We start from the raw sequence: 22,002 nt of genomic DNA on the forward strand, positions 1-22,002 counted from the left end.
GAGAAGCCAGGTAAAAAGACTCCGAAAATAGACACGCGGAATCCTGGTCGATACTCGCGTGAGGCGAGAGAAAACGCGACTCGCAGCCGACGCATCGCCGACGCCGCGCGCAGAGTCGACGAGGTCGACGAGCCGCCGCGAAGAGGAAGCGCGCTCGCGTGTCTTCGCGCCTGGGCTCCGAGAGTATCGACGGCCGGAGCCGTGCCAAGACTCGACGCTCGGTGGCACTCGAGGGCCAGGGTCAGGAGCATAGCGCGCCGTGCTCTCTCTCTCTCTCTCTCTCTCTCTGCTCGCTGCGGATGCATTGCGACACGGTAGGCATTGCGCGCGCACTCGCCGGCGAACGGTGCTGCAGCGGCGAGGAGGCTGATCGCGCGAGAGGAGGCGCACAGCTCCGGCTGCGAGTGTCATCTCGCGTGCACGCAGGGGTAGGCGGAGATAGCGAGGCTCGCGAGCGCCTGTGGGGGGCCCGCGAGCTCTGCGGCAAACCCCGAGCGCACAGTGCCGCATGCGCCCGTCTTCCGGGAAGGTCTCACCGGCCAGGCCCCGCAGCTGTCTCGAGGCCGCTCGGGGCCCGCAGCTCTCCGTCGCGCGCCGTCTGCCGCCTAGCCCGTGCGATGAGCTCGGCAAAGACGGCCGCGCAGCCGGGCCTGCCGTCGCCCCGCTACGCCTACTTGCCCTGTCCGGCCTACGACCACGACGACCACGACTACGGTAAGTTGCGCCGCTCGGCTCCCCGACCACCCACGCACGGGGCATCCACCTGGGCCACCGCCGCCGGCGCTCGGTCGTCCTCGTGGCGAGAGGCGCCGGCTCGAGGCAGGACGGACGACACTCCGCTCGCCCCCCTCCCCCCGCCCGGCAGGGCGCGAGTGATGCGTCCGCGGAGGATCGCTGCGACATAGCATCGGCGAACGACACGCTCGTCCAGGTAGAGAGGGAGCGGTCGATCAATAATCGCCACGCTCCGACTATCGGCCGGCTGCGGTAAAAAGCAGCTAGGCTCGATTGGCAGCCACGCGCGCTACGCTGTGAAATCTCGGTCCCACCAGGCGCCCCCTCCAATCGCGGCCTGTTCCAAACCACGGTCCGCTGGTCTGGCTGTCCGGTCTGCGCCGCGACGGACAGACCAAGAGCGCGCGGTGCAACGATTTACGTAAGTTTCGCGCGCGGCGCTATAATTAGCCGGTGAGGCCAGCGCGAGAGCTACGCGACGAACGCTGCCCGGCCGCAGTCGCGAGTCTCGACGCCGCGACGCCGATGACGACGACGACGACATCGACGCGGCGGCCATGGGGCCGTCGAACGCTGTAAATCGGCCAGGGCACGGCGGTTCGCTGTCGCGATAAGGCGCCGATCGCTCGACCCCGGATTGCACGCGCGCGCCGAGCTTGCGAGTCGCGATTGCGAGATCCGGCGCGCTTGGCCGCGTGACCTTGAGCCGCGCGTGCACACACAGAGGGGGCGCCTATAGAGCGCGACTCGGGTGGGTGTAGCGCGTGCTCGCTCTCTCTCTCTCTCTCTCGCTCTCTCCACGCTCGCGGGAGCTTTGACTGTGCAGTGCCACCTGCGCGCGCGGTCAGTGCGAGGCCGACGCTCGCCCCGACGAGTCGATTCGCGCAGCTCGCGCGCAGCCGAAACAGCAGCGAGAGCGAGGGAGCACGGCTGGCGGATCGATCGCGAGCTCGCGCAGCGCTGGGTCCGCGGGCGCGCAAGGCCGAGGCGGCCAGCGAAGCAGCGCCGTAGGTATAGCGTGGGTGTGCGTGCGTGTGCGTGTGCCGAGCGCCCGGCCGCCCGCCCGCGCGTGCCTGGCGCGCGAGCGCGCGCGGCGCCGCGGCGCTCCCCGGCGATGGGCCCGAGCGCGCGCCACCACTGGCGCCGGATCGGCAGCAGCGTGCCGGCGCGGCTGCGCGCCGGCGGAGGCGCCCCCCGCGGCTGAGCGCCGCCGCGGACCAGCCGGAGCAGGTCCAGCGCGCCCAGGGATGGCGCAGAGGCGCGTGTCGCGAGCGCGCTAGGCGCCGCGTGTGGATCTGTGTGCGCGCGCGAGCGACGCCGGCGCAGCGCCAATCATGAATCTTATGTTCCGTAAGAACTTCGAGAAGAGCAGCGGCGGGGGCGGCGGGGGCGGCGGGGCCGTCGGCGGCGGCGGGATCGGCGGCGGCCTGCTCGAGGGCGCCAGCTACTCGGCCGCGGCGGCCAGGTCGTCGGCGGCCGGCGCGCGGCGCGGCCGCGGCGACTTCGCCACGCTGGCCGGCGCGGGCGGCGGTGGTTACTACCCGTCCACGAGCATGGAGCACGAGCACGGCGGCGGCGGCTTTGGCCCAGCCTACCGCACTCACCTGTTGTTCGCGCCCGCGCACGCAGGTGCGAATGCCAACGACGGCGACTTTGGCGAGCGCTTCGGCGCCGCCAGCAGCAGGCGCACCTCCTCGGGGCCGCACCTCATCAAGTGGGGCGGCCAGGGCGGCCAGGGCGGCCAGCCCCCTCAGCCCGCCCAGCGGCGCAAGCAGAGCGGCCTCGCCAAGGACCTCGGCTGCCTGCCCGAGCTGCCGCCCACTCCTACTGCTGCCTCCAGACAGGTAGCGCATCCCCGCGCTCGGTTTTGGCCGGTCCTCCGCTCGTGTCGCGCGGCCAACCAAGCTCTCGTGCGCGACGCTTCTGACGAGATTACGCGCATTTTTACGCGTTACGAGACTCTCTCTGTGCTCTCGTTTTACGAGGAAACGCACTTTTTGCCTCCTCCCGTCGTTTAATTTAGGCTATTGATTTCCGTCTCTGAAATATCTCTCGTACATTTCCAGCAGAAAAGCTCGCGCGTCCAGCAAATATTTTTCGTCGAAAAGCCGCGCGTTTCGCTCGATATCTCGGTGTTTATCGTGCGCGCCACGCGCTGACATTTGAATAGCATTATCTGCCTTGCCGTTCTCGGCGTAGCGCGCGCACGCGCGCGCGTGCGAGTGAGAGAGAGAGGAATAACAAATGTAATTGGATTGCAACGAAAGTAGTAGCTGTTTGTCATCGCAACAGCGTCAAGAGCGCGAGCTTGCGCACGCAACGCGGCAGCTTGCTGTGCTTTCGCTCGCGGCGAGAGAAGAAGGGGGCTGGCTAATCGCGATTAGGCGGACGCTCGGACAAATGCGAGAAAGCAGTCGATGCTGACCGCGCACTCCCTAAACAATACGTATCGATCGGCGCGCCGCTTGTCGAGCGTTAAGCCATGCGGTCGTTATCAGCTGGCACCTGTATGCGCGGCAAAGCTCGGCGCTTCGTGATCGATAACGGCCAATCGGCACCTCGCCACGGTCGTAAGTCGCGCTCGACGAACCTCGCGCCACGAATAAACAGGCCGAGCGTGCTTGGTGTGCAGCAAGCCGGCGACAGCGTGGCAAACCTGCCCCATGCCCTCGCCTCGGTTTTATTTAGAGCTCGCTCGCTCTCTCTCGCTCTCTCTCTCTCTCTCTCTTTCTCTCGCAGCAAGGTGTGTCGTTTGACGGTGACGCGCGTAGATCGCACACTCCATCGCGCTCCGTGTTTTTGGCCAGCACCGAACGCTCGCGCAACCGTGAAAGCTGCCCCAGGCACGTGCGCTCCGAATATAGTTTTTCTCTCTTTTCGTCCCCTCGCCCTCGCGAGAATAACAGCAGTCGTTGTCGCGGCGAGAATCTCCGTGTTGGCGCTACTGCTCGATTGTCGCGAAGGCGCGGACGGCGGGGCGAGGGGCACGCGAATCGATGCCGAAGAGGTTCTTCGTGAAAGATTGATGTGGGAGTACGAAGAAGAGGAAGGCAATTGATTAATCGAGCACGTTGTGCATGCCTTGCATATAGGTGTCTTTCCATGGCAATAGGCAAGGCCTGCTGGTTCAGGGCAACAGTCCCGCGCGCAGCGAGCCCATCACACTGGCGACCCTCGACCGGGACTGCTTCATCATACCTCTGGCCTCGCTCGAGCGATTCCTGCCAGCCGGCGTCCCGGTAACCAACAGCACTTGTCTCGTGTCTGCCCGGCCGCCGACGACCTTCGCCACGACGGAACCGAGGCGAGCGCGAGTCTCGCGTTCGACCCCACGTGGCGCGAGGCAGGAAACGCTGACCGCCCTTCCCCCGATCGTCGGCTCATTCGATATGGATAACGCGGAAGCGCGCCTTCCGCCTCTCTCGTTTTTTCCGAGCCCGTTTGTTTATTTCCACTTGCCGTGAGCGCGCGTAAATATTTGACCGGCTGTACTGATTTGCGTGTTCTCGAGGTTTACGTATGCGGCTTCAGCGACGCCCGCGTGAGTTAAATAATAGCCGACATCGATCCGCGCCTCTTGGGCCGCGACTCGGCTTCCTTTTCTTTCTTATTTTTTGACAATTAACGGCTCGCGGTCGTTCCTCGCTCGATGGTCGCCGCATCGTTCGGCTCGTCGTTTCACGATTGCCGTTGGATTTATATACGAGATGACTGTCGGACGACGAAATATTGCCGCTCGACGAACGGTGAGCAGCGGAAATCTACCCGGATCCACGAAATTTTCCGAAGGCAAACGGAAGCTCGGCTCGGTCGAGCGGGTCGGCCGAAAATAAGCTCGCGGGAGCAGACGGGAGACGGCGGGACAAACAAGAAGCGAGCCGAGGCCGAGGCGGGACTGCTCGCCGCGACGCCTGAGACGCAGATCGAACGTTTGCAGAGCGTGCCGGCGGCGAACAAGAAGCGGCCCGGCAGTCCACTCTCGGTACTGGAGGTGGAGGACCCCAAGCAGTGCATCCTGGCGCACTTCATGACGCAGCTGGAGCCGCTGGAGCCGCTGGTCGAGTCGCCGGTGTCGCGGCCGCTGGTGCTGCAACGCGACACCGCCGCCGAGCTGCTGTCCGAGCTGGCGCCGTCCGCCTCGCAGAGCATCCTGCTCACCAACATGGAGCGCAACGGTGAGCGTCCGGCGCGCCCTAAGCCTTGCTCGCTCGCTCAACGATGACTATGCCACAGCGGACTTCCCGTTTATCGCCTACTACGTGGTGAACAAGCAGAAGACCGACCCGATCGACTTCTACCAGGAGGTGCAGTGCGCGGCGCTCAAGAAGTTCGACCCGCGCGAGCTGCGCTACACGGCCAACCACAACCTGGACCTGTTCAACGAGGTGGCCACGATCGCGAGGCCGCCGCTCGAGCCCACCGGAGGTCGACCACCGATTCCGTCCACCGGATATATCGTCTCTATTTTTAAGGTCTTCGAGGGCGACGACGGACTCAAGTTCGAGCAGAACTGGTTGTACTGGACCGGTACGGACACCTGCCACTTTTTTCTCCAATTTACTTTATCCCCGTGTGCACGCACTTGGCAAATCTCGCATATCTTGCTGCTTGCTCGGTTTTAGCGCCTACTGATTTATCGCCGAGGCGAATGCATGTGTACTCGGTGTCTCCTCGAGCAAATTAGCATTTAATGCGCACAGCCAACAATGATAATGCGATTACTTCTAGATGGCTCGCATTGGCGTGTGCGCGAACGAACGAACGAGACGACCAAACGCGACACAAGTGCTCGCGCCAATTTCGCCACTCTCACGTTACTTCATTTTACAGGTGCTCGCATGATGTACCGTTACCTGCCCAAATCCGTGGGTCTTCGGCGCATAACACTGCACAAGTCTATGTCGCACGGCGACAAAACGTACCTACTTATTTGCGAATGCTCTCAGCTGCAGGAGAACCTCTCGGCAGCGGCGATCCTCTTACCTGCCTTGAGGGCACGACTTTGCGGCTACGTTGGACTGTACAGGCCGTCAGTCTGTTATTAATTCATGTAACAATTCTCTCACTCTCGGCGTGTCTCGGACTGCACGACAAGCAAACGAAAAGAACGATATATAATTTTCTCAATATTTTTCTCAATCACCTCGTCGAAATAAAAAAAAATCGATTTCTTATGCGACAACGCGTGTACATATATGCGGATTTTTACAGATTGCGTCAACGTTAACATATCACAAACTAAGTGAGAAAAACTGTGATATTATCGAGACAATGGCGCATATATTCAGATACGCACGTTTAACCGTATATACGATGAGAAGTGTGCATAAGCCTCACTCTCTCAACGACGATCAACCGGATTTATCGATAATAATGCATTGCCGATTCATCCAAAACCTACGCACGCATACGCGTGGCGTTACAACATGATGTGTACATACCTCAAACAAATGGTTACCGCCATCCTCGGAGACAGACAAACAGAGTGTCGCAGAGATTCTAGACCAAATTCAGATATGATTGATAACACGCCTACATAGAGACCCTGCAAACGATCGACACCGCCCAGCAGAATAACATATACACGATGAGCTCTAATTCATTTTCAAATATCAGCAATTTAATGTTAACGTACTTATATATTATTGTATAGAACCTTTTGTCAGGGAACACGAGCGACACCCAAGTGTCAATACGCGTGCACGTTCCGTGCGTGTAACGTTGCTGCTCTTTTATTTTCAGAGATTTCAAATCAAATCGACTTTACTCGCTTGTACATACATTAAGTACGTATAGGTGAATCTATAATCGCGGAGAGTTTTAATGTTTTAACAAAAAGTATTATGTATGTATTATATATCAAAAGAAGAGGCGGACAGTTTCCGAGTGTAATTAGATTTTTAAATACGTAAATAGATCGAGTTGGCCTTCGTAGTACAAACAAGTCTCAAATTACATAGATATATACGTACACTTAAACGCAGACACGGACAATATAGTCACTTGTATAATATTTTTGGCTGATAATTGCGCTGACGCAATTAGATTCTATCTTTCATCTTCATTCCACATTGCTACGTTCATTCAGCATTCATTTATATTTTATTTGTAGATAAAATAAAAGCGAGTCTTTCGCTCGCGAGATATCTGCAATTGTTTACTGTGATCAATGCGCGCGCTGCGTTTAATAAATAACGACGGCGGCAAAACCAACAAAAAAATAATATAAAAATCTATTAAAATCAACTGTGATTGCATACTATATAAAATAAAATAAATATACAACAAAGGAATATCAGGCAAAAGAACCAATTAAGATGATTGTTTCCTATGTATGGCTATAATGAATTTGAATTCTTCACAGAGAACAAAAAAAGTAAATAAAAAAAACAAATAAACCAAATTGTATTCATTATCGACTACAAATTTGCACTTCTTTGTCAATGCAATTTTTTCTTTGTTACAGTCAACTGGAAAAATAATAAATAAACGTTTTTGCAGCACAGTTGTATATATTTACATTGGCAAACATATTTGCTTTATAGGTAACTAAACTTATCACAGAACTACACTTTATTAATTATGTACAATAGAAAACAAAAGTAAGAATAAATTATACTTCTTAAATCATTCTTGCCTTTGTTTAAACTCCAAAATCATTACCTTAAATCTTTTGTCCTCTCTTTATGATGTAAGATGATTACATTATCAACAACCTTCATGCACGTGTTTTTTTATAATTTGAAAGTTATACTCCTTTCGGACCTCTGAATCGTCTTCTTGCATCAATCTATTGCAATTGACAAAGTTATTACAACAATTGTTTGTATAGTAACAATATATCTAATATCTCAAATATACTCACAAGAGATCTTTTGCATTCAAAAAACGTATTTCTTAATAAGTAGCATTCATCTGGTACAGACTCGTGATGTGTTAGTAAGCACTCTCGAGGCGTTATTTTATACTGAAAATCGTACAAATCATGTATAGTAATTAATAAGCCAATTACACATTCTTAATCAATTTTTATTAATAAACTGTCATCCGAAAATTATTCTGATATAAACGATTAAAGAGGTACAAATATAAAGTAAGACAAATGGTATTTGTATACTAGCATATTTGGTAATTTTTATATTGAAATCTTTAAAAACAATAAATAAAATGATATTTTCTTTGAGGTTATATTTAAATCAATCACTCACAACTCTGCAGCAATCTGTTTTTAATAAACACATTTTTAATTGCGCTCGAAGAGCACCACACCTTGATTCATCTTTCGGCCTCTCATTTGGTTCAGAATACTCCATTTCAAAATTAACACAAAAAATAAATATTTTGCTAACACGTTATTTTTCAGACCTTATTGTTGATTTTTTAAAAACACCTAGCACGCATGTTCGATAACCTAACAATCGCTTTTACCGATCAAATTCAAAACGAGGTAAGCGTAATGACGAATATATATAGCTAGGATATCTATACTATATATGAGTGGAGCCGATTTTCATAAAAATTATTTTTTGATGATTGTTAAACAGTTTTCCCAAAATTATGAATTATTTTTTCTTAATAAAATTCGAAAACCGGTCGAAAAACATGAGAAAGTAATTTTTTTGAAAATTGGATCCATTCATTACTCATTCCATACAATTCAGGTCCTAACAAAAACAATGAGTCCTTCAAAAATTATTTTCGTTCACTCTAACGTTCAAAAAGACGTCGTAAAATCAATTTTTTCAACAACAAAAAATGTTACTATTAAGGGAACTTTTTTCCCTTTGTTGTTTTAGAGCCTCTAAATGAGATTTCGAGACTTACAAGCAAGAAAATAAAAGGTCATACCGAGTCCTTCAAGATGTAAAAAGTTTCATGATGATATCTTTATTAGGAGAACGTTTATACGCTAACAAAGAAAACGTTCAATTTTTACTATTAAACACCGGCTGGTCCCCTTAAGAAAAATTTAATTAGTTTTCAAATTTGTATAAAATTACGAAATCAATTAGAATTTCTGAAATTTCTTGTTGCGCAAACTTATAATTTACAATACTTTATAAATAATAAATACATAGGATGTTAGTATGTATAAGTACTGTTTTAAAATATAATTACTAGATATTTTTAATGATTTTTTACGGTTAACATAAGTATATTAATTCTGGTGTAGTGGTTCACACTTAGGTTCATGATTTGTCTTCAAATATTTCCAATGCTTTATGCGGATAAATGCAGATAAAAATATAGGTACTTGATGAATAAATTACATATTTTCAATATTGTAAAATATCAAATAAATGGCTATAGATCGAATTAATGAAGACAGTTGTTAAATTACTTTGTGCGTATACAAAATAATATTTATATGTAAATATTATTTTTGTAATAAGGTTATTTTCAATTTTGCTTTAATAATAGCGCACACCTCGCTTCTTCTTCCTGACGTTTGTTTGACTGCTCCATTTTTAGATGCATGAAGAAAATATAAATACTGTTTTAAATGCCTTAATTATCTCAGTGACGGCAATGAAGCTTCAATAGACGACTCCCTAGGTTTAAGTTTAGGTTTATTAGATGGCGGTGGCTCTCTAAGATTTTTTTCGTTATAAGTTGGGGAGGGGGTCTTTTCGAGAAACATTCGGACTGCTTTTATAGTAATTTAATCGTGTTCTAAGGAAAGACAAATGGCAAATGACTCCTAAAGTACCCGGGAAGCCCATCCCCGGATACTGGATCTACAGCTTAAGATGTAATCCGAACCTCCAGACCAGAGCCACATTAATTTTGGCATATACACTTTTTTTGAAAAAAGTCATTGGTACCCGCCGGGAATCAAACCCCGCGGATATCTATACATGAAAAATCGGTGTTCTATCCTGAGCCATCGTGGCTTTGATAGCATTTCAGCTAGATTAGATTAATTGAATGGCGGTGGGTCTCTTATTTCGACTCCAATAACCAACACTCATGCCTAATTTTTTGGGAACGTAATAGCAGCGTTGCCGCTGGAAAATTTTTTTCAGTGTCCTTAAAAATTATCCCATTTAACGTAATGCAATAATTTCCAGGGATTCCGAGAAAAAATTTTCGAGCAGCAACGCTGCGTAATAGTGATGATTGCGACTGCGCGTATGATTTAGGCATTGTTGCCAATTTAATTTCACAAAGTCGAATTCAAATTGTTTAAAAAAAACTCGAAATATTCATTGGATGTTAGATCTTTACTTGAAAATATAAATTAAGTGGTAATTAAGAATTAACTCAAGTTATATCGCTCAAATTTGTCTAAACAAATAAGATGATATTCTAGCTTCAAACTTTTCAGAAGCTGATATAGATACGCTATTATAGATAATATAAAGTCGTGTAAATATATTTACGTTGGTAACAGTTACATACACACATATTTATTTTGATAGAATATTCCCTTGACGTGATGTTTCATCCTCTTACAGTCTTACATTCCACTTTCCACTGTTATTGTTTGTTTCGTAGATAGAAGAATTAAATGCGTAAATTACTTTTCATAAAGTGAATTGTCAAAGTCAAAGTGGATTTCAGTAGAATTATCTGTTGCACGCGTTTGCTGTCCACAAGAGATTATCGAAATGTTGACGGTAGCTAATTTGATATAAATGTATGCAATCGTAACTACTGTAAATATGACTAATATTATCTAACGTTTTATTTAATTAATTGTTTGATTCGTCATTTGACCTATGCTCTTTTTACGTACTCAACAGTGGGGAAAAATATGCATCACACTTTCTCTTTTGTTCGTTGAGCTACGAGTAAATAGCTAGTTTGATTTAATTTAATTCAACTGTAAAAATGAGTTACATCAGTGAAGAGGATGAAGATGGTCTCATCAACAGTGGAATTGTTTTATCAACAGTAAGCCCTTCTAGAGAAATGTCTCATCGACGAACAGGTTTGTAATCTATTCAAAGATAATTAGCATTGAGATTCCTGTTCTTTAATTTAACAGAAAGTATTCTATGTTTAAGGAACTGGGTCATGGGGTACAATATTTTTAATGATCAATGCCACATTGGGAGCTGGACTATTAAACTTTCCAGAAGCATTTGATAAGTCAGGAGGGGTTGCAACAGCAATAATAGCTCAATTGTTCTTCCTTGTGTTCATTACTACGACCTTAGTTATTCTAGCAAACTGTGGCGATGTCACAGATACCACAACAATGCAAGGTGCTTTTGCAGGTTTATGTGGTCAAAAGTCATTGTTCTTCTGTGGAATATGTGTGGCTATATACAGTTTTGGATGCTGTGTTACTTTTTTGATAGTTATAGGAGATCAATTTGATAGAGTTTTTGCCACTTACTTTGGCATGGATTATTGCCATACATGGTAGAAAATATTATTAATTTTTATAAAAATAATTTAATAACATGTTTTTGTATGATTAATTATAAATTTTATGTAATATAGGTATTTGTCAAGGACATTCATAACATGTCTTACAAGTGTTATTTTTATTTTGCCTTTGTCATTTTTCAAAAGGCTTGATGCTTTGAACTATGCCAGCTCTATTGGCTGTGTTACAATTATTTATGTCATTTGGTTGATAATCTATGAAAGTTTAGATCATCATAAGTTGCCTTCAAAGCCAGTGCACATTTGGCCAGAAGAGCCCACCCAAGTTTTACAAATAGTGCCAATCATCTGTTTTGCATACCAGGTATGATTTGAAAAATTATTAAAATACATTAATAATTTAGAAAGTTTGATTTAATTTTTTTAATGTCCTTTTTTCAGTGCCACATGACTGCCATACCTACGTATGCTTGCATGAAAGACAGAAAAATTGAAAAATTCACATACTGTGCAGTAATCAGTATGGTCATCTGCTTTTTTGCATACTCTATAGTTGGCTATTTTGGATATGCAACATTTGGTATAGGAAAAGTCCCAAGTGATATTTTACAAGGCTACACAGATAAGAGTACAACACTCACAATTGCAATAATAGCAATAGCAGTAAAAAATTTTACCACTTATCCTATTGTTTTGTACTGTGGAAGAGATGCAATTTTAAATTTATTTGGTAAAGATGTCGATTGTCATTTTATAATTAGATTTGCGATAACAATCATATGGTTTACACTATGTTTAGTTATCGCAATATTAGTACCAGACATAGCACCACTCATTAATATGATGGGTTCCCTATCTGCTGCATTTATATTTGTGTTTCCAGGAATATGTCTCTTCCAAAGTATTTTATATAAGGATCCTTCCTTGTATTTAAACAAAGATAGATTTTTAATAATATTTGCTATTTTGCTAACCGCGATGGGAGCTTTCGTTTGTGGAGTAGTATTTACAGAAGCTCTTCAGGATTTACAAAAAAAACCACTACAGCGTCCTTTGGTTACCGGTTTCAAAGCACAATTAGGCACAAGTTTGTGTACATGAACAACTTTGTATTAATTTGACTGAATGAGAAACTATTGGCATCACTGTTAATCATGATAAATTTTATACGAAAAGAAATTTTAATTTGATAATTTTTTCGCACGGGTCACGTATGAGATTGGATCTGAAAACACAAAGACTGACGTGTGTATATATACGTATATATATATAGTTGCTCCTATTTTTCTACTTCAAAAATGCAATAAAAAAAAAGAACTGAACAATGTATTATAGTTTTTTTTTAATTAATGAAATAAAAGTTTTATTTGAAATTGTTTTTTTAAAGAGCGTTTTTTATTATTTTACAACCACCGTCGTCCTCTTAAAATTTCACGTTAGTAACATTAACTTCACAGAGATAACAAGATAAATTTAGTTTGTTGTTTTTTAAGGCTGCTACGCGTCCGAGTCCATGGAATCGATAGTCGACGAGTCGCTGGAGAACTCGTGTAAAACTTTGCCTTCGGTCGTTACGACTTGATTGATTGTTGCCTTGCAGAAAAAGCAATTTCTACTGTTCAAAAGGTGTCTGTCTATGCAAGCGCGGCAAGAAGAATGATTACACGGTTTGAAGCATGCGGTTATCGGATAAGCGTAACATATCGTGCAGAGATCGTCGTCGCTGCAGGGAGTCTCCGTTAATGGTAATTTCGTACGAGCAATATCTAAGTGTTGAATAACTTTCTTCACTGTTTCTATTTCCGTCTGTGATATTCCATCTGGGCCTTGATCTTGAACAATGAAGTTTTCATCAGGTATATCGTATATAAAAGTATACTATTCTAATAATTGCATTAAAGATACTTACAATTTTGGAATGAAAAGGGTTTTAAATTTTTCATTTTTGTATTTTTCACATCACCTAATACAAAATACAAAGAAGCCATTTGGAAGCTAGGTTCAGTTAATAAGACTTTTGTCACTGTAGGAATTTCGTCTGACTCTGCAATAAACAATATAATTATTAATTCATTTAGATAGAACTAAAACTAACTTAAAAATATTACCAGTCAATGACAAATCATCTTTCAATAAAGCTATAATTATTCCCATAACAGCAGTTAAAATTGGAAAATGATCAACTGTCTGAAGGTCTGGTATATCTAATAACACAATGTGCTGGAAAGAACTGGTCTGCATACTAGTTCGATTTAATATTTGACAGAGTAACTGTAAAAAACTCCTTGTTATACACATATTTTCTAATAAATTTCAAACTTGTAATTTGTAAAACTTCGTCAACCTGAGATAACCTGGCAAGAAGATTCTCACTAGATGACAAATTAAAGTCGCAAAACACATCGGGAGCGCAGGAAGCAATCATTTCTAAAACCCTCAATAGCGAAACAGCCAACTCGAAGCAAGTGGCACACTTTTTTAATTGTCGCGACTCAATGAACACTCGCTCTGGCCTTGACGACGCATTATGAATTTCTTGAATCATTCCAATGAATTCGGAGAATGCCCAGTTCAAACGATTTAATAATGAATTCAAAAACAACGTAGTTGCTTGATTGTTGTTCATCAGAACTTCTTTTATGTGACCTTGGAATACCAAAGATGGGCACGGTTCTAAAATGAAAAAAATATTTACTAGTAATCTACAATTGCAAAATGACTTTTACAAAGTTTCGACTTACGCAGAGGTTGCGACGTTGCTTCTAAATTTAATATTTTTGGTCCAACTTTTTTATTAAGATGTGGACTTTTATCATAGCGAAATGCAAAACCATTACCTTGCCAAAATCTCACCAAAATAAAATTTGACTGTGCCCAAGCTCTATTTTCATACGATCTGATCAAATTCGAAACCATCTTCAATCTCGATTCTCGAGAAACACTTTCTAACGCGTTGAGTGTTATTGGATTGGAGGCGAAACCAGCCAGCATTAAAATCATCGTGTCCTTCGAATTCGCATTGACAATACGATCATCCTTATAATGATCACATAAAAATTGAGCGATGTCTTTCAAAAGTTCTTGAAAATCTGGAATATTTTCTATGGATACTGTTGGGTGCATGTGAGTTTTCAAATTGTTGATCAAATCCACTAAAATTTCTAAATAGAATTCTGGAACAAAACTGAAAAGATTTCCACTCCCGCTAGCATTTTGCAACGTTAGTAATACTATTTTCAACAACCAAACTAAACGCTCCTGCTTCTCCTCTGAGTATACAACAGCCTTGACCCAAGCCATGTGGCGAACCTGTTCACTCAATTTTTTGTTAAAAATGTCAATAGTTTTCTGTAATTGTAATTGCACGCTCAAAGACTCGTCGTCCTTCAAATTTTTCACCAAATCTAAACGTGTCTTCAAGTCTGAGATAGCTACGGCATATTCTAACATGATCTCTCTTATGCTTGCCACTTTGGCAACTTGCTTTTTCGCTGCAGCGTGATAAAATAAAATAATTCCATCTAATAATTCGAATAAAGAAACAGCTGAGTCTACCGAACCCAAGTTCATTGGGGAATTATCCTCTCTGGAGTAAGGAAGGTATCCTATTCTTTCTAAAAGTGTTGATCCTCCAACGTTTATAGAATTCATGTTCATCATTCGGACGAAAACTGAAAATACAGGTGAATCCACAACTCTGACGCTTGCCTCTTGCGTGTTCGTCGTTGCTTGCGATTCGTTGGATTCATTAAGAACTTCGTGATCGCTGCCAAGGATTTGGAGTAAGTCATTTCGGAACGTTTTGTTGAGGTGAGATATCACTCCACCTAGTCTATCAATTCCTAAATAATCAATCGTCGCGTCGCAGAATGCTCTGAAATAACGAATATTTACATAAGATAAACGAAAGATAAATTTATAGTGGAAGGTAGAGAAAGTTTTATAAACCTGCAGGGTATATAGTGTAGATTTGTTCCAATTTCATTATCCCACAAAATTCTAAAAGCCACCAATAGACGGTGAAAACAGCAAAGTGTTAGCGGTAATGAAGTCTGATACATCGACATAGGCTGAAAAAGTTCAGACTAAATTTTTTGCATAAAGACCAATTAACTCAATGTTCAGGAAATGAAACTTACACGCCCAGACATTAAATTTTCTTGAACAAAACGTCGAAACTTTCTTAAAAACATTGTTCTTGAAGTAGGCGTGGTCGCACTGCCATCATTATTATTTAAAAGTATTGTCAAAAGCTCCACCTGGAGTGCTTCCACCTCTATAGCAAAAGAAAATAGTTTATTTAGCAATATACTATATGAATTGTACTAAAATAAATAGAAAAAGAAAGTACCTGATGCCCAATACTTTATTTTATCACAAGCCTTTAAATATTGCACTTTATTTGCTTCAATTGACGGATCTAAGGGGTTGGTATCATACCATATTTTATTTACAACATTACTAAAACAGTCTTCATCTAATGGCTTAACGTGAACGAAATTTGCGAATTTCACTTTGTCAAATAAAATAAACTGCAATAGATGTTGCCTAGTTCTGGTGTGTTGACACAAACAGTTCAGTAACTCCAGAATTGTACGTTGGTCAGGATATTCTAGAACTATAGAAACTTGACGAAATACAGAAGACATGTAGGCAACAGTAGTTTCTAAACAGCTCTTAATTTCGTGATTCTCTGAAAATGTCCACATAAGATCTAAGCAGTTGTAAATCAATGTACTGTCAATTTTTGCAAGTTTTTTAATAAATGGCACAAAAATCTCTTGAGTAATAAAAGGTATTGCAATAAGTGGACCAATTTGTTTGAAAATGCTTCTAGCTAGACATGCCAAAAAGGCTCTGACACTTATAATTTGTTCTTCCTTGTATTGTTTTTCGAATTCATCTATGTCTCTGTATTGCAAAAGTAAAGCTTCCAGCCATTGGAAAAGTGCTTTTGATATTTGCAATTGATAAACTGGAGCTTCTTGAAGTAATTGAAAACCTTCTACAGGATATCTCATTGGTGTTGTTCCAAAATTTGCAGTCAGATTTTGAGCAAATGCCAAACTGACTGTTGGAAAATAAACAATACCTGGGCCCATTGATATATTTTCAAAAGCCACACCTAAACTTTTTCCATTTCTGTAAAAACATAGTGTGCCTTCATCCATATCTATTGTACATCCAATGATATCCCCAGTAAGCCAAGACTCTCCATATTTGTGCGTTGACACATTCCATTTTCTCACTCGATTGCCATCATATGCATATGAATTGATAATGTCACCTGTTAACAAACCACCAAATGTAATCATAACATACTAAACTGCTATCTCTAAAAGCTAAATATCACAAGTAAAAGCACGACATACCAACTCCGGATTCTTGATTAAATTTGCACTGGACTGTACTCCAGCCAATTTGCATGACACCTTTTGAACCTAATTGAACTTCATACATCCATTTACCTTGAAAGACACCAGTATTTGCTCTCAATGTACTGAAATTACTTTGCGAATGAACAGCAAGTCTGTCTGGAGACGCTATAAATAAGCCATGGTAACTAGAAGTATCTAATCTGACAAGTTTTGGCCCAAGTCTTCCTTCTCTTGTATCTTCTACATTATTTACAAAATCTTTCATAAATGTATTACTCACATGTTCCTCAATAATATTTATTATCTGTTGGATTCTGCAATATGAAGTTAGATAAATACTTTCATCTTTGAATTATTATTATTGTTTTATCATGTGGATTATTAAATATACATACTCAGCATTTGCTTTATTACTTGAATCATGATTTAAGGAATTTAGATCCTGAAAATAATTTGGCCCAAAAATATTTGATACCAAATCTGTCAAACTCATCTTGATTCACTAAAAATACCTATAAAAAGCGTAACTATCATTCAATATGCGAACAGATTATTGCTTTTCAATCATGAATGACGACATTGAAATGACACATACGCAAACAAATACTTACTTAAAAACAAAATAAATGTAAACATATTAAACACATTTCAGGTTAGAATACTCTGTTCGAGGTTTTGTTGGAACTTATTTTCGTTGATTTACATTGTAGATAATGATCGTGACTAGTTTCCATTGAGAATTCATTAATTTCGAATGTCAGACTCGTTGACTATACTCTGTAAAATTTGTCTTATATGGTAAAAGATTGACATGATTTAATAAAAATAGTCCATCCGATTTTGTACTACGCGCAACAACACTGGCTTACATTTCACATCACATATATATGTATGTGATCTCCACAAGGTAGCTACGTACTTCCCACACACGGATTGACTAATTGTATATACAGCTGTTTTGATAAGTACCAAATCTGTAAAGACCTGGTTTTTCATCGAGAGAAATAATTTATATCATGGTTTGTTTTATATCTTGTGTGTTATAATAAAATTAATTGCTAACGTGTAAAAAATTTTAGCTATAATAAAACTGTCAGTATGGATATTCCATTAGACGTAGCGGAAAAAATTATTTTAGTAATTGACACAGTTATTGAACCCAATTCAACTGGATTCAAAACAAAAAATGGTGATAAATACAATTCACTTTTGATGACAAAGCGTATAAGTGAAATATTTATACACAACAAGTTATCATTTAATTTAAGAAATGAATTTGCCATAATGACATTGGATTCTCAAAACGTTAATTGGCATTCTAATTTTAAAAAAGAAGACATAATTCCATCATTAGATGCCATTAAAGAAAGCAATGTCAAACATGAAAAATATTTTAATATACAACCAATTTTTAATATAGTGCATCAACAGGTATCAGAAAATAAAAAATTACTTGATGATTATGTGGTTAGGGTAATATTATTGTACACTCGATCTAATATTATTCCAAGATTTAATTTGGCCGATAGTTCTGTGCAGGAACTTATCAAGAACTCAAATTTTTACTTTGATGTATTGTACATACATGAGTTAAATTGTCAAAAACACAAATGTGAAGAAATTTACATTGAACTTAAAAAATTAGACATTAGAAATACTTCATATATTATGGAAGTATCAAGAGATGCTGTAGGACTACATAATTTAATGGGGAAGTTTCTTGCTCATCCAAAACAACGTGTTCCTTTAAAGCAATTCAATACAGCCATCCATCCAATGATACTCAAAGCATTTGAAGAATCAAAGAAAAAAGCTGCATCTGAAAAATGATTAAGATCTACCTCTCATATTTTTTATAAAATGATCAACTTCTACAATTTAAAACTATACATTTTATTTTATTCATGTCATGATAAATAATGTATAAATTTGCTAAATTAATACTTTTTACGAAAAAAATGGTAAATACATGATATATTTTGATATCAATGTATAAATTGAAAAATTACTAGTGTATAATAAATGATTTGTTATCAATTTTATTCATTTTTTTATCCATCTGTAAAATTTTGATACAACTCACCTATTAATAATTAAAATATAAAAAATATTTTCATTAACACGCTAATAATATTAATATCATTCTTGATAATTAATTATGCAATATTATTGTTAACGTTTTTTTAGATTAATATTTAAAAAACTGATTACATCTACAAATTTCCGAGGTCTCAAATTTAACATATTATAAATTATATGATCTATAACAAATTTGTCATATTTTTAAATAAAAACATTGTTATACATAATCATATTACTATTTCCAACTTAAAAAACTGTCTTGGATTATAATGTGCTTGAATATACTACGGGGATTAGATTGAACAGTTCTTCTATTACGTTGAGCTTCAAGTATATAAGAGACTTTTTCTTTTGCTTCACTTCTTGATATGTCACCACGAAGGCTAAGAAGCCTAACTAATTGATCATCAGTAATGTCTGGATACTTTTCTACTAATGAATGCAAGTCGAGAGAAAGAATTTCAGAATCTTCACATCTTAATACTTCTGCAAGACGTTTGATAATTTCAAATGGAGAATCTAATTCTACTTGAGGTGCAAGTCTTGAAAAGAAAGCTTTTAATTTTTCAGCTTCACTTATTATTTTTGACGTACATGTCAAACATTCATCATAAGTTTTCAATGAAATTTTACGTTGTAACATAGCTGAAATATATCGTTTTGCAATCAAATTTTGTGCCTCTGTTATGACATATTCAAAATTTTTGGGAGACAAATGATTATAATCCTGAAAGTAATCCTCTAAAGTGACACAAATTGTTTCAACAGGAATTGGAGATGACATCCATTTTGGAGTTAATAAATCATGGAAATGTTGTTCTAAATCCAGGAATGACTCTTCAAGTAAAATTGACACTGCCTCATTTCGAAGTTTCTGATAATTATCAACAAGTTCTTCAAATTTAGTTGCAATTTCAACATTAGTATTGATCATCCAATATTGCTGTTTCATTTGTTGCGCTAATTCTATGAATTGCAAGCAATTATTAACAACAGCAATCATATGTTGAGTGAAATAAAGTACTTGACTTCGATCCTCAAAATGTTTACTTTTAAATTCCATTATTGCTGGTCTATATCTGAAGCCATACTTAGTAACTTGAGCAATGCAAAGAATTAACATTTTTGATGTCAATTCTTGGCTTATAGTTTTAGTTACTGTAAGATTTTGTCCAATCATTTGAAAAATGATAACAGGAGCTGAAGTATGATGGTAAGTTTCATGTACATTGATACCAGATAATTCTTTCTTCCACCAGTCATTTTTTTCACCTTCCAATGTATTATTCATCCAATCTTCAAAATTTTGCAACACATTTTTCAAATATTTATCTTGTAAATCATCTAAAATTTCTTTACTCAGTAATGGTCCAATTTCATCGACATTGATTTTTAATTCCGGTATACCCATCATTTCAGGTCCATTATATGTATTCATTATCCATCCTAGTAAAGTCACATATTCATTTCCTTCCAATCCCTCATTAACAATATCTTTCAAGTGTAAAGATAAACTTGTATGGTACATTTGAATCAGTGTGTTAGCAATATCATATGATGGTGGGAAACAAGGAACACATAAAGTTTTTATAACTTTTAGGTCTTCCACAAAAAGTATTCTTATTAATTCAAGATATTTCACCAACCACATTTTAGTATCGGCTCTCTGATCTATGTGGGTACCTTCTATTTTATTTGCTACTGATTTTTCCAATACTTCAAAAGCAATATTTTTCCACTTTTTTGGTCTTCCTGGAGGCATAAATCCAGTTTGTTTATGCCTTTGCACTGCATAATGGTCCGCTTTTTCTTCTCGTTCAACTATTCTCAACACTGTGACAATTATAGTTGGTTCTTTTCTCACAGTATTTAGTGTTCTACTAAGAATTAATCTTATTTGTTTTTCCATTCTTTGAGAAAGATCTTCTACATCCTCAAAATATGCCTTTAGCATAATCTTATCAGCTGGTTTCTCATTAGGTAATTTATGTAACTCATACAGTAAATCATCTCTAGAACTTTCCAGATCCATCAAGCTTTGATGAGCATGCAGCAATTTACCTTCATTAATCCATGCTTTTGTGCGTTCTACACTTTCAGGTACAGTAAATATGTGCTTTAAATTCTCCTTGGCTGTGACATACTGAGAGTGTCGCATATTTTCATACTGAACTTGTTGTAATTTAGCATTAAATGTTGGTGCAGATTCAAACAATTTCCCAACAGAATCTAGCTCTTCCTTGATTAATTTAATACTAGACAAAGACTTTTGCAACTGATCAAAACCTACTTTTACACCGTCCAATTGACTTTGCATTGCAGTTTTTAGCATGGTTTCCACTGACGTTTTCTTTCTGGTAACCCGGCGTTTATATTGATCAACTTTTTCCAACTGACCTGGTCTTTGCAGCATATTAATGACATGCTTTGTGGCTGCACTTTTGGCGTCTTCTTCCAATTTTTTTAGATCATACATAATAATATGCTGTCTGTAAATTTCGAGTCAAGCATTAAAATTGAGAAAAAATTGAAACAAAATAATTAACGCAACACAACACCGTGTAACGATAGACCATTTGCTAATGATAAGTGAAAAGTGTAAAAATATGTAATCTTTAATTGTTGAAAGACTTGACAGTTATCAAGTAGATTTATAGAATTTTTGTAGCCCATCACATCCACGAAGTAAACAATTGGTGTACTTTATATACAATTTGCAGTTGTGAACCAATCAAAAACGCCTCCAATATGACGCCATGTTAAAATATAAGCCAATAAGTTGTACACTTACGGTATGCTTGGTATCACTTTCGTAATTATACTATTTAGACACGTTTCGTGCGTTCATGACACTTTTATCTGTGTCATGAACGCATTTTTCTTTTTTGTGTGTCAACTTATATAGGCTGTTCATAAACTAACATTCTTGCAAACGAACTTAAATACTCCAATACACAATGAAACATATGATATGATTATATAATTTAAAAATTTTATAACTGTCTAATTTGAATATTAAATAATCAACTAAAGTTTGAGAGAAATAAGAAAATTATTTCATAATTTAAAATACATAAATATAGAAAAAATTGTCAAATATTATTACTTCCTATAACATATTGAGATGTATAATCTTATTCATAAATTAACTATAATATATACAGCTATAAACAGCAAACTGTAGTTGACTTTTCACGGCTAAGACGAAATGAATAAAATTATTTAAAATTGATTGTTAAGATTTTAAAGTTAAAAATTTAAATTAATTTGTTATTTTCGTACAAAATAATTAATTGACTTATCACTTGATTATTTACGACATTAGTCAGTTATAGTTTGCAATCGGAAAGTTGATTTAATTATAAAACATTTATGTTTCGTATATTTAAACTTCACAATTTATCACATTCAAAATGGTTATTTTAACGAATTTTCCAACTCTGACATGATTATTCTGCATTATTGTTAT

At 40.2% G+C, this 22,002-nt stretch overlaps 6 protein-coding genes across 10 annotated transcripts; 3 read left to right on the top strand and 3 right to left on the bottom strand.

Annotated features, from left to right (window-relative positions):
* Nucleotides 1-398: 398 nt before the first annotated feature.
* Nucleotides 399-7,365, top strand: LOC131670524 (uncharacterized). Of its 2 annotated transcripts, XM_058946188.1 has the most exons (7): nucleotides 399-714; nucleotides 2,365-2,579; nucleotides 3,828-3,974; nucleotides 4,673-4,910; nucleotides 4,969-5,262; nucleotides 5,566-5,764; nucleotides 5,947-7,365. In XM_058946188.1, the coding sequence occupies exons 1-7, from the start codon at nucleotides 618-620 to the stop codon at nucleotides 5,960-5,962; spliced, it is 1,206 nt and encodes a 401-aa protein (XP_058802171.1). In that variant the 5' UTR covers nucleotides 399-617; the 3' UTR covers nucleotides 5,963-7,365. The 2 variants fall into 2 exon arrangements, with proteins under 2 accessions (XP_058802171.1, XP_058802172.1); XM_058946189.1 differs by lacking the exon at nucleotides 399-714 and having other exon boundaries at nucleotides 981-2,579; nucleotides 5,566-7,365.
* Nucleotides 7,366-7,385: 20 nt separating this feature from the next.
* LOC131670525 (cytochrome c oxidase assembly factor 5) lies at nucleotides 7,386-8,135 on the bottom strand. Its single transcript, XM_058946190.1, has 3 exons — nucleotides 7,944-8,135; nucleotides 7,601-7,702; nucleotides 7,386-7,525 (listed from the first exon to the last, which is right to left on the bottom strand). Exons 1-3 carry the CDS (start codon nucleotides 8,046-8,048, stop codon nucleotides 7,484-7,486), a joined length of 249 nt encoding a protein of 82 aa, XP_058802173.1. The 5' UTR covers nucleotides 8,049-8,135; the 3' UTR covers nucleotides 7,386-7,483.
* Nucleotides 8,136-10,172: 2,037 nt separating this feature from the next.
* On the top strand, nucleotides 10,173-12,414 carry LOC131670547 (sodium-coupled neutral amino acid transporter 7-like). Of its 2 annotated transcripts, none has more exons than XM_058946225.1 (5): nucleotides 10,173-10,394; nucleotides 10,482-10,669; nucleotides 10,746-11,106; nucleotides 11,188-11,437; nucleotides 11,515-12,414. In XM_058946225.1, exons 2-5 carry the CDS (start codon nucleotides 10,570-10,572, stop codon nucleotides 12,172-12,174), a joined length of 1,371 nt encoding a protein of 456 aa, XP_058802208.1. In that variant the 5' UTR covers nucleotides 10,173-10,394; nucleotides 10,482-10,569; the 3' UTR covers nucleotides 12,175-12,414. The 2 variants fall into 2 exon arrangements, with proteins under 2 accessions (XP_058802208.1, XP_058802207.1); XM_058946224.1 differs by having other exon boundaries at nucleotides 10,173-10,375.
* A 40-nt stretch (nucleotides 12,415-12,454) lies between these two features.
* Nucleotides 12,455-17,513, bottom strand: LOC131670530 (E3 ubiquitin-protein ligase RNF123-like). 3 transcript variants are annotated; one of them, XM_058946202.1, is made up of 11 exons: nucleotides 17,063-17,513; nucleotides 16,847-16,963; nucleotides 16,446-16,765; nucleotides 15,425-16,360; nucleotides 15,213-15,349; nucleotides 15,022-15,143; nucleotides 13,815-14,947; nucleotides 13,418-13,746; nucleotides 13,182-13,344; nucleotides 12,983-13,117; nucleotides 12,455-12,905 (listed from the first exon to the last, which is right to left on the bottom strand). In XM_058946202.1, exons 2-11 carry the CDS (start codon nucleotides 16,942-16,944, stop codon nucleotides 12,571-12,573), a joined length of 3,708 nt encoding a protein of 1,235 aa, XP_058802185.1. In that variant the 5' UTR covers nucleotides 16,945-16,963; nucleotides 17,063-17,513; the 3' UTR covers nucleotides 12,455-12,570. The 3 variants fall into 3 exon arrangements, with proteins under 3 accessions (XP_058802185.1, XP_058802183.1, XP_058802184.1); XM_058946200.1 differs by having other exon boundaries at nucleotides 15,022-15,158; XM_058946201.1 differs by having other exon boundaries at nucleotides 15,022-15,158; nucleotides 16,847-16,978.
* Nucleotides 17,514-17,525: 12 nt separating this feature from the next.
* Nucleotides 17,526-18,297, top strand: LOC131670532 (BRISC and BRCA1-A complex member 1-like; the record flags this gene model as incomplete). The annotated part of the gene is made up of 1 exon (XM_058946204.1): nucleotides 17,526-18,297. A coding segment is annotated over one exon (756 nt), but the record flags the coding sequence as incomplete, so codon positions are not given.
* A 457-nt stretch (nucleotides 18,298-18,754) lies between these two features.
* On the bottom strand, nucleotides 18,755-21,284 carry LOC131670531 (exocyst complex component 3). The gene has a single exon (XM_058946203.1). The coding sequence runs from the start codon at nucleotides 21,007-21,009 to the stop codon at nucleotides 18,769-18,771; it is 2,241 nt and encodes a 746-aa protein (XP_058802186.1). The 5' UTR covers nucleotides 21,010-21,284; the 3' UTR covers nucleotides 18,755-18,768.
* Between the last annotated feature and the right edge of the window lie 718 nt (nucleotides 21,285-22,002).

Source organism: Phymastichus coffea, unplaced genomic scaffold (genome assembly GCF_024137745.1).
Source record: "Phymastichus coffea isolate CEN01 unplaced genomic scaffold, Cenicafe_Pcof_1.1 PCOF00111, whole genome shotgun sequence".
Classification (NCBI taxonomy): domain Eukaryota; kingdom Metazoa; phylum Arthropoda; class Insecta; order Hymenoptera; family Eulophidae; genus Phymastichus; species Phymastichus coffea.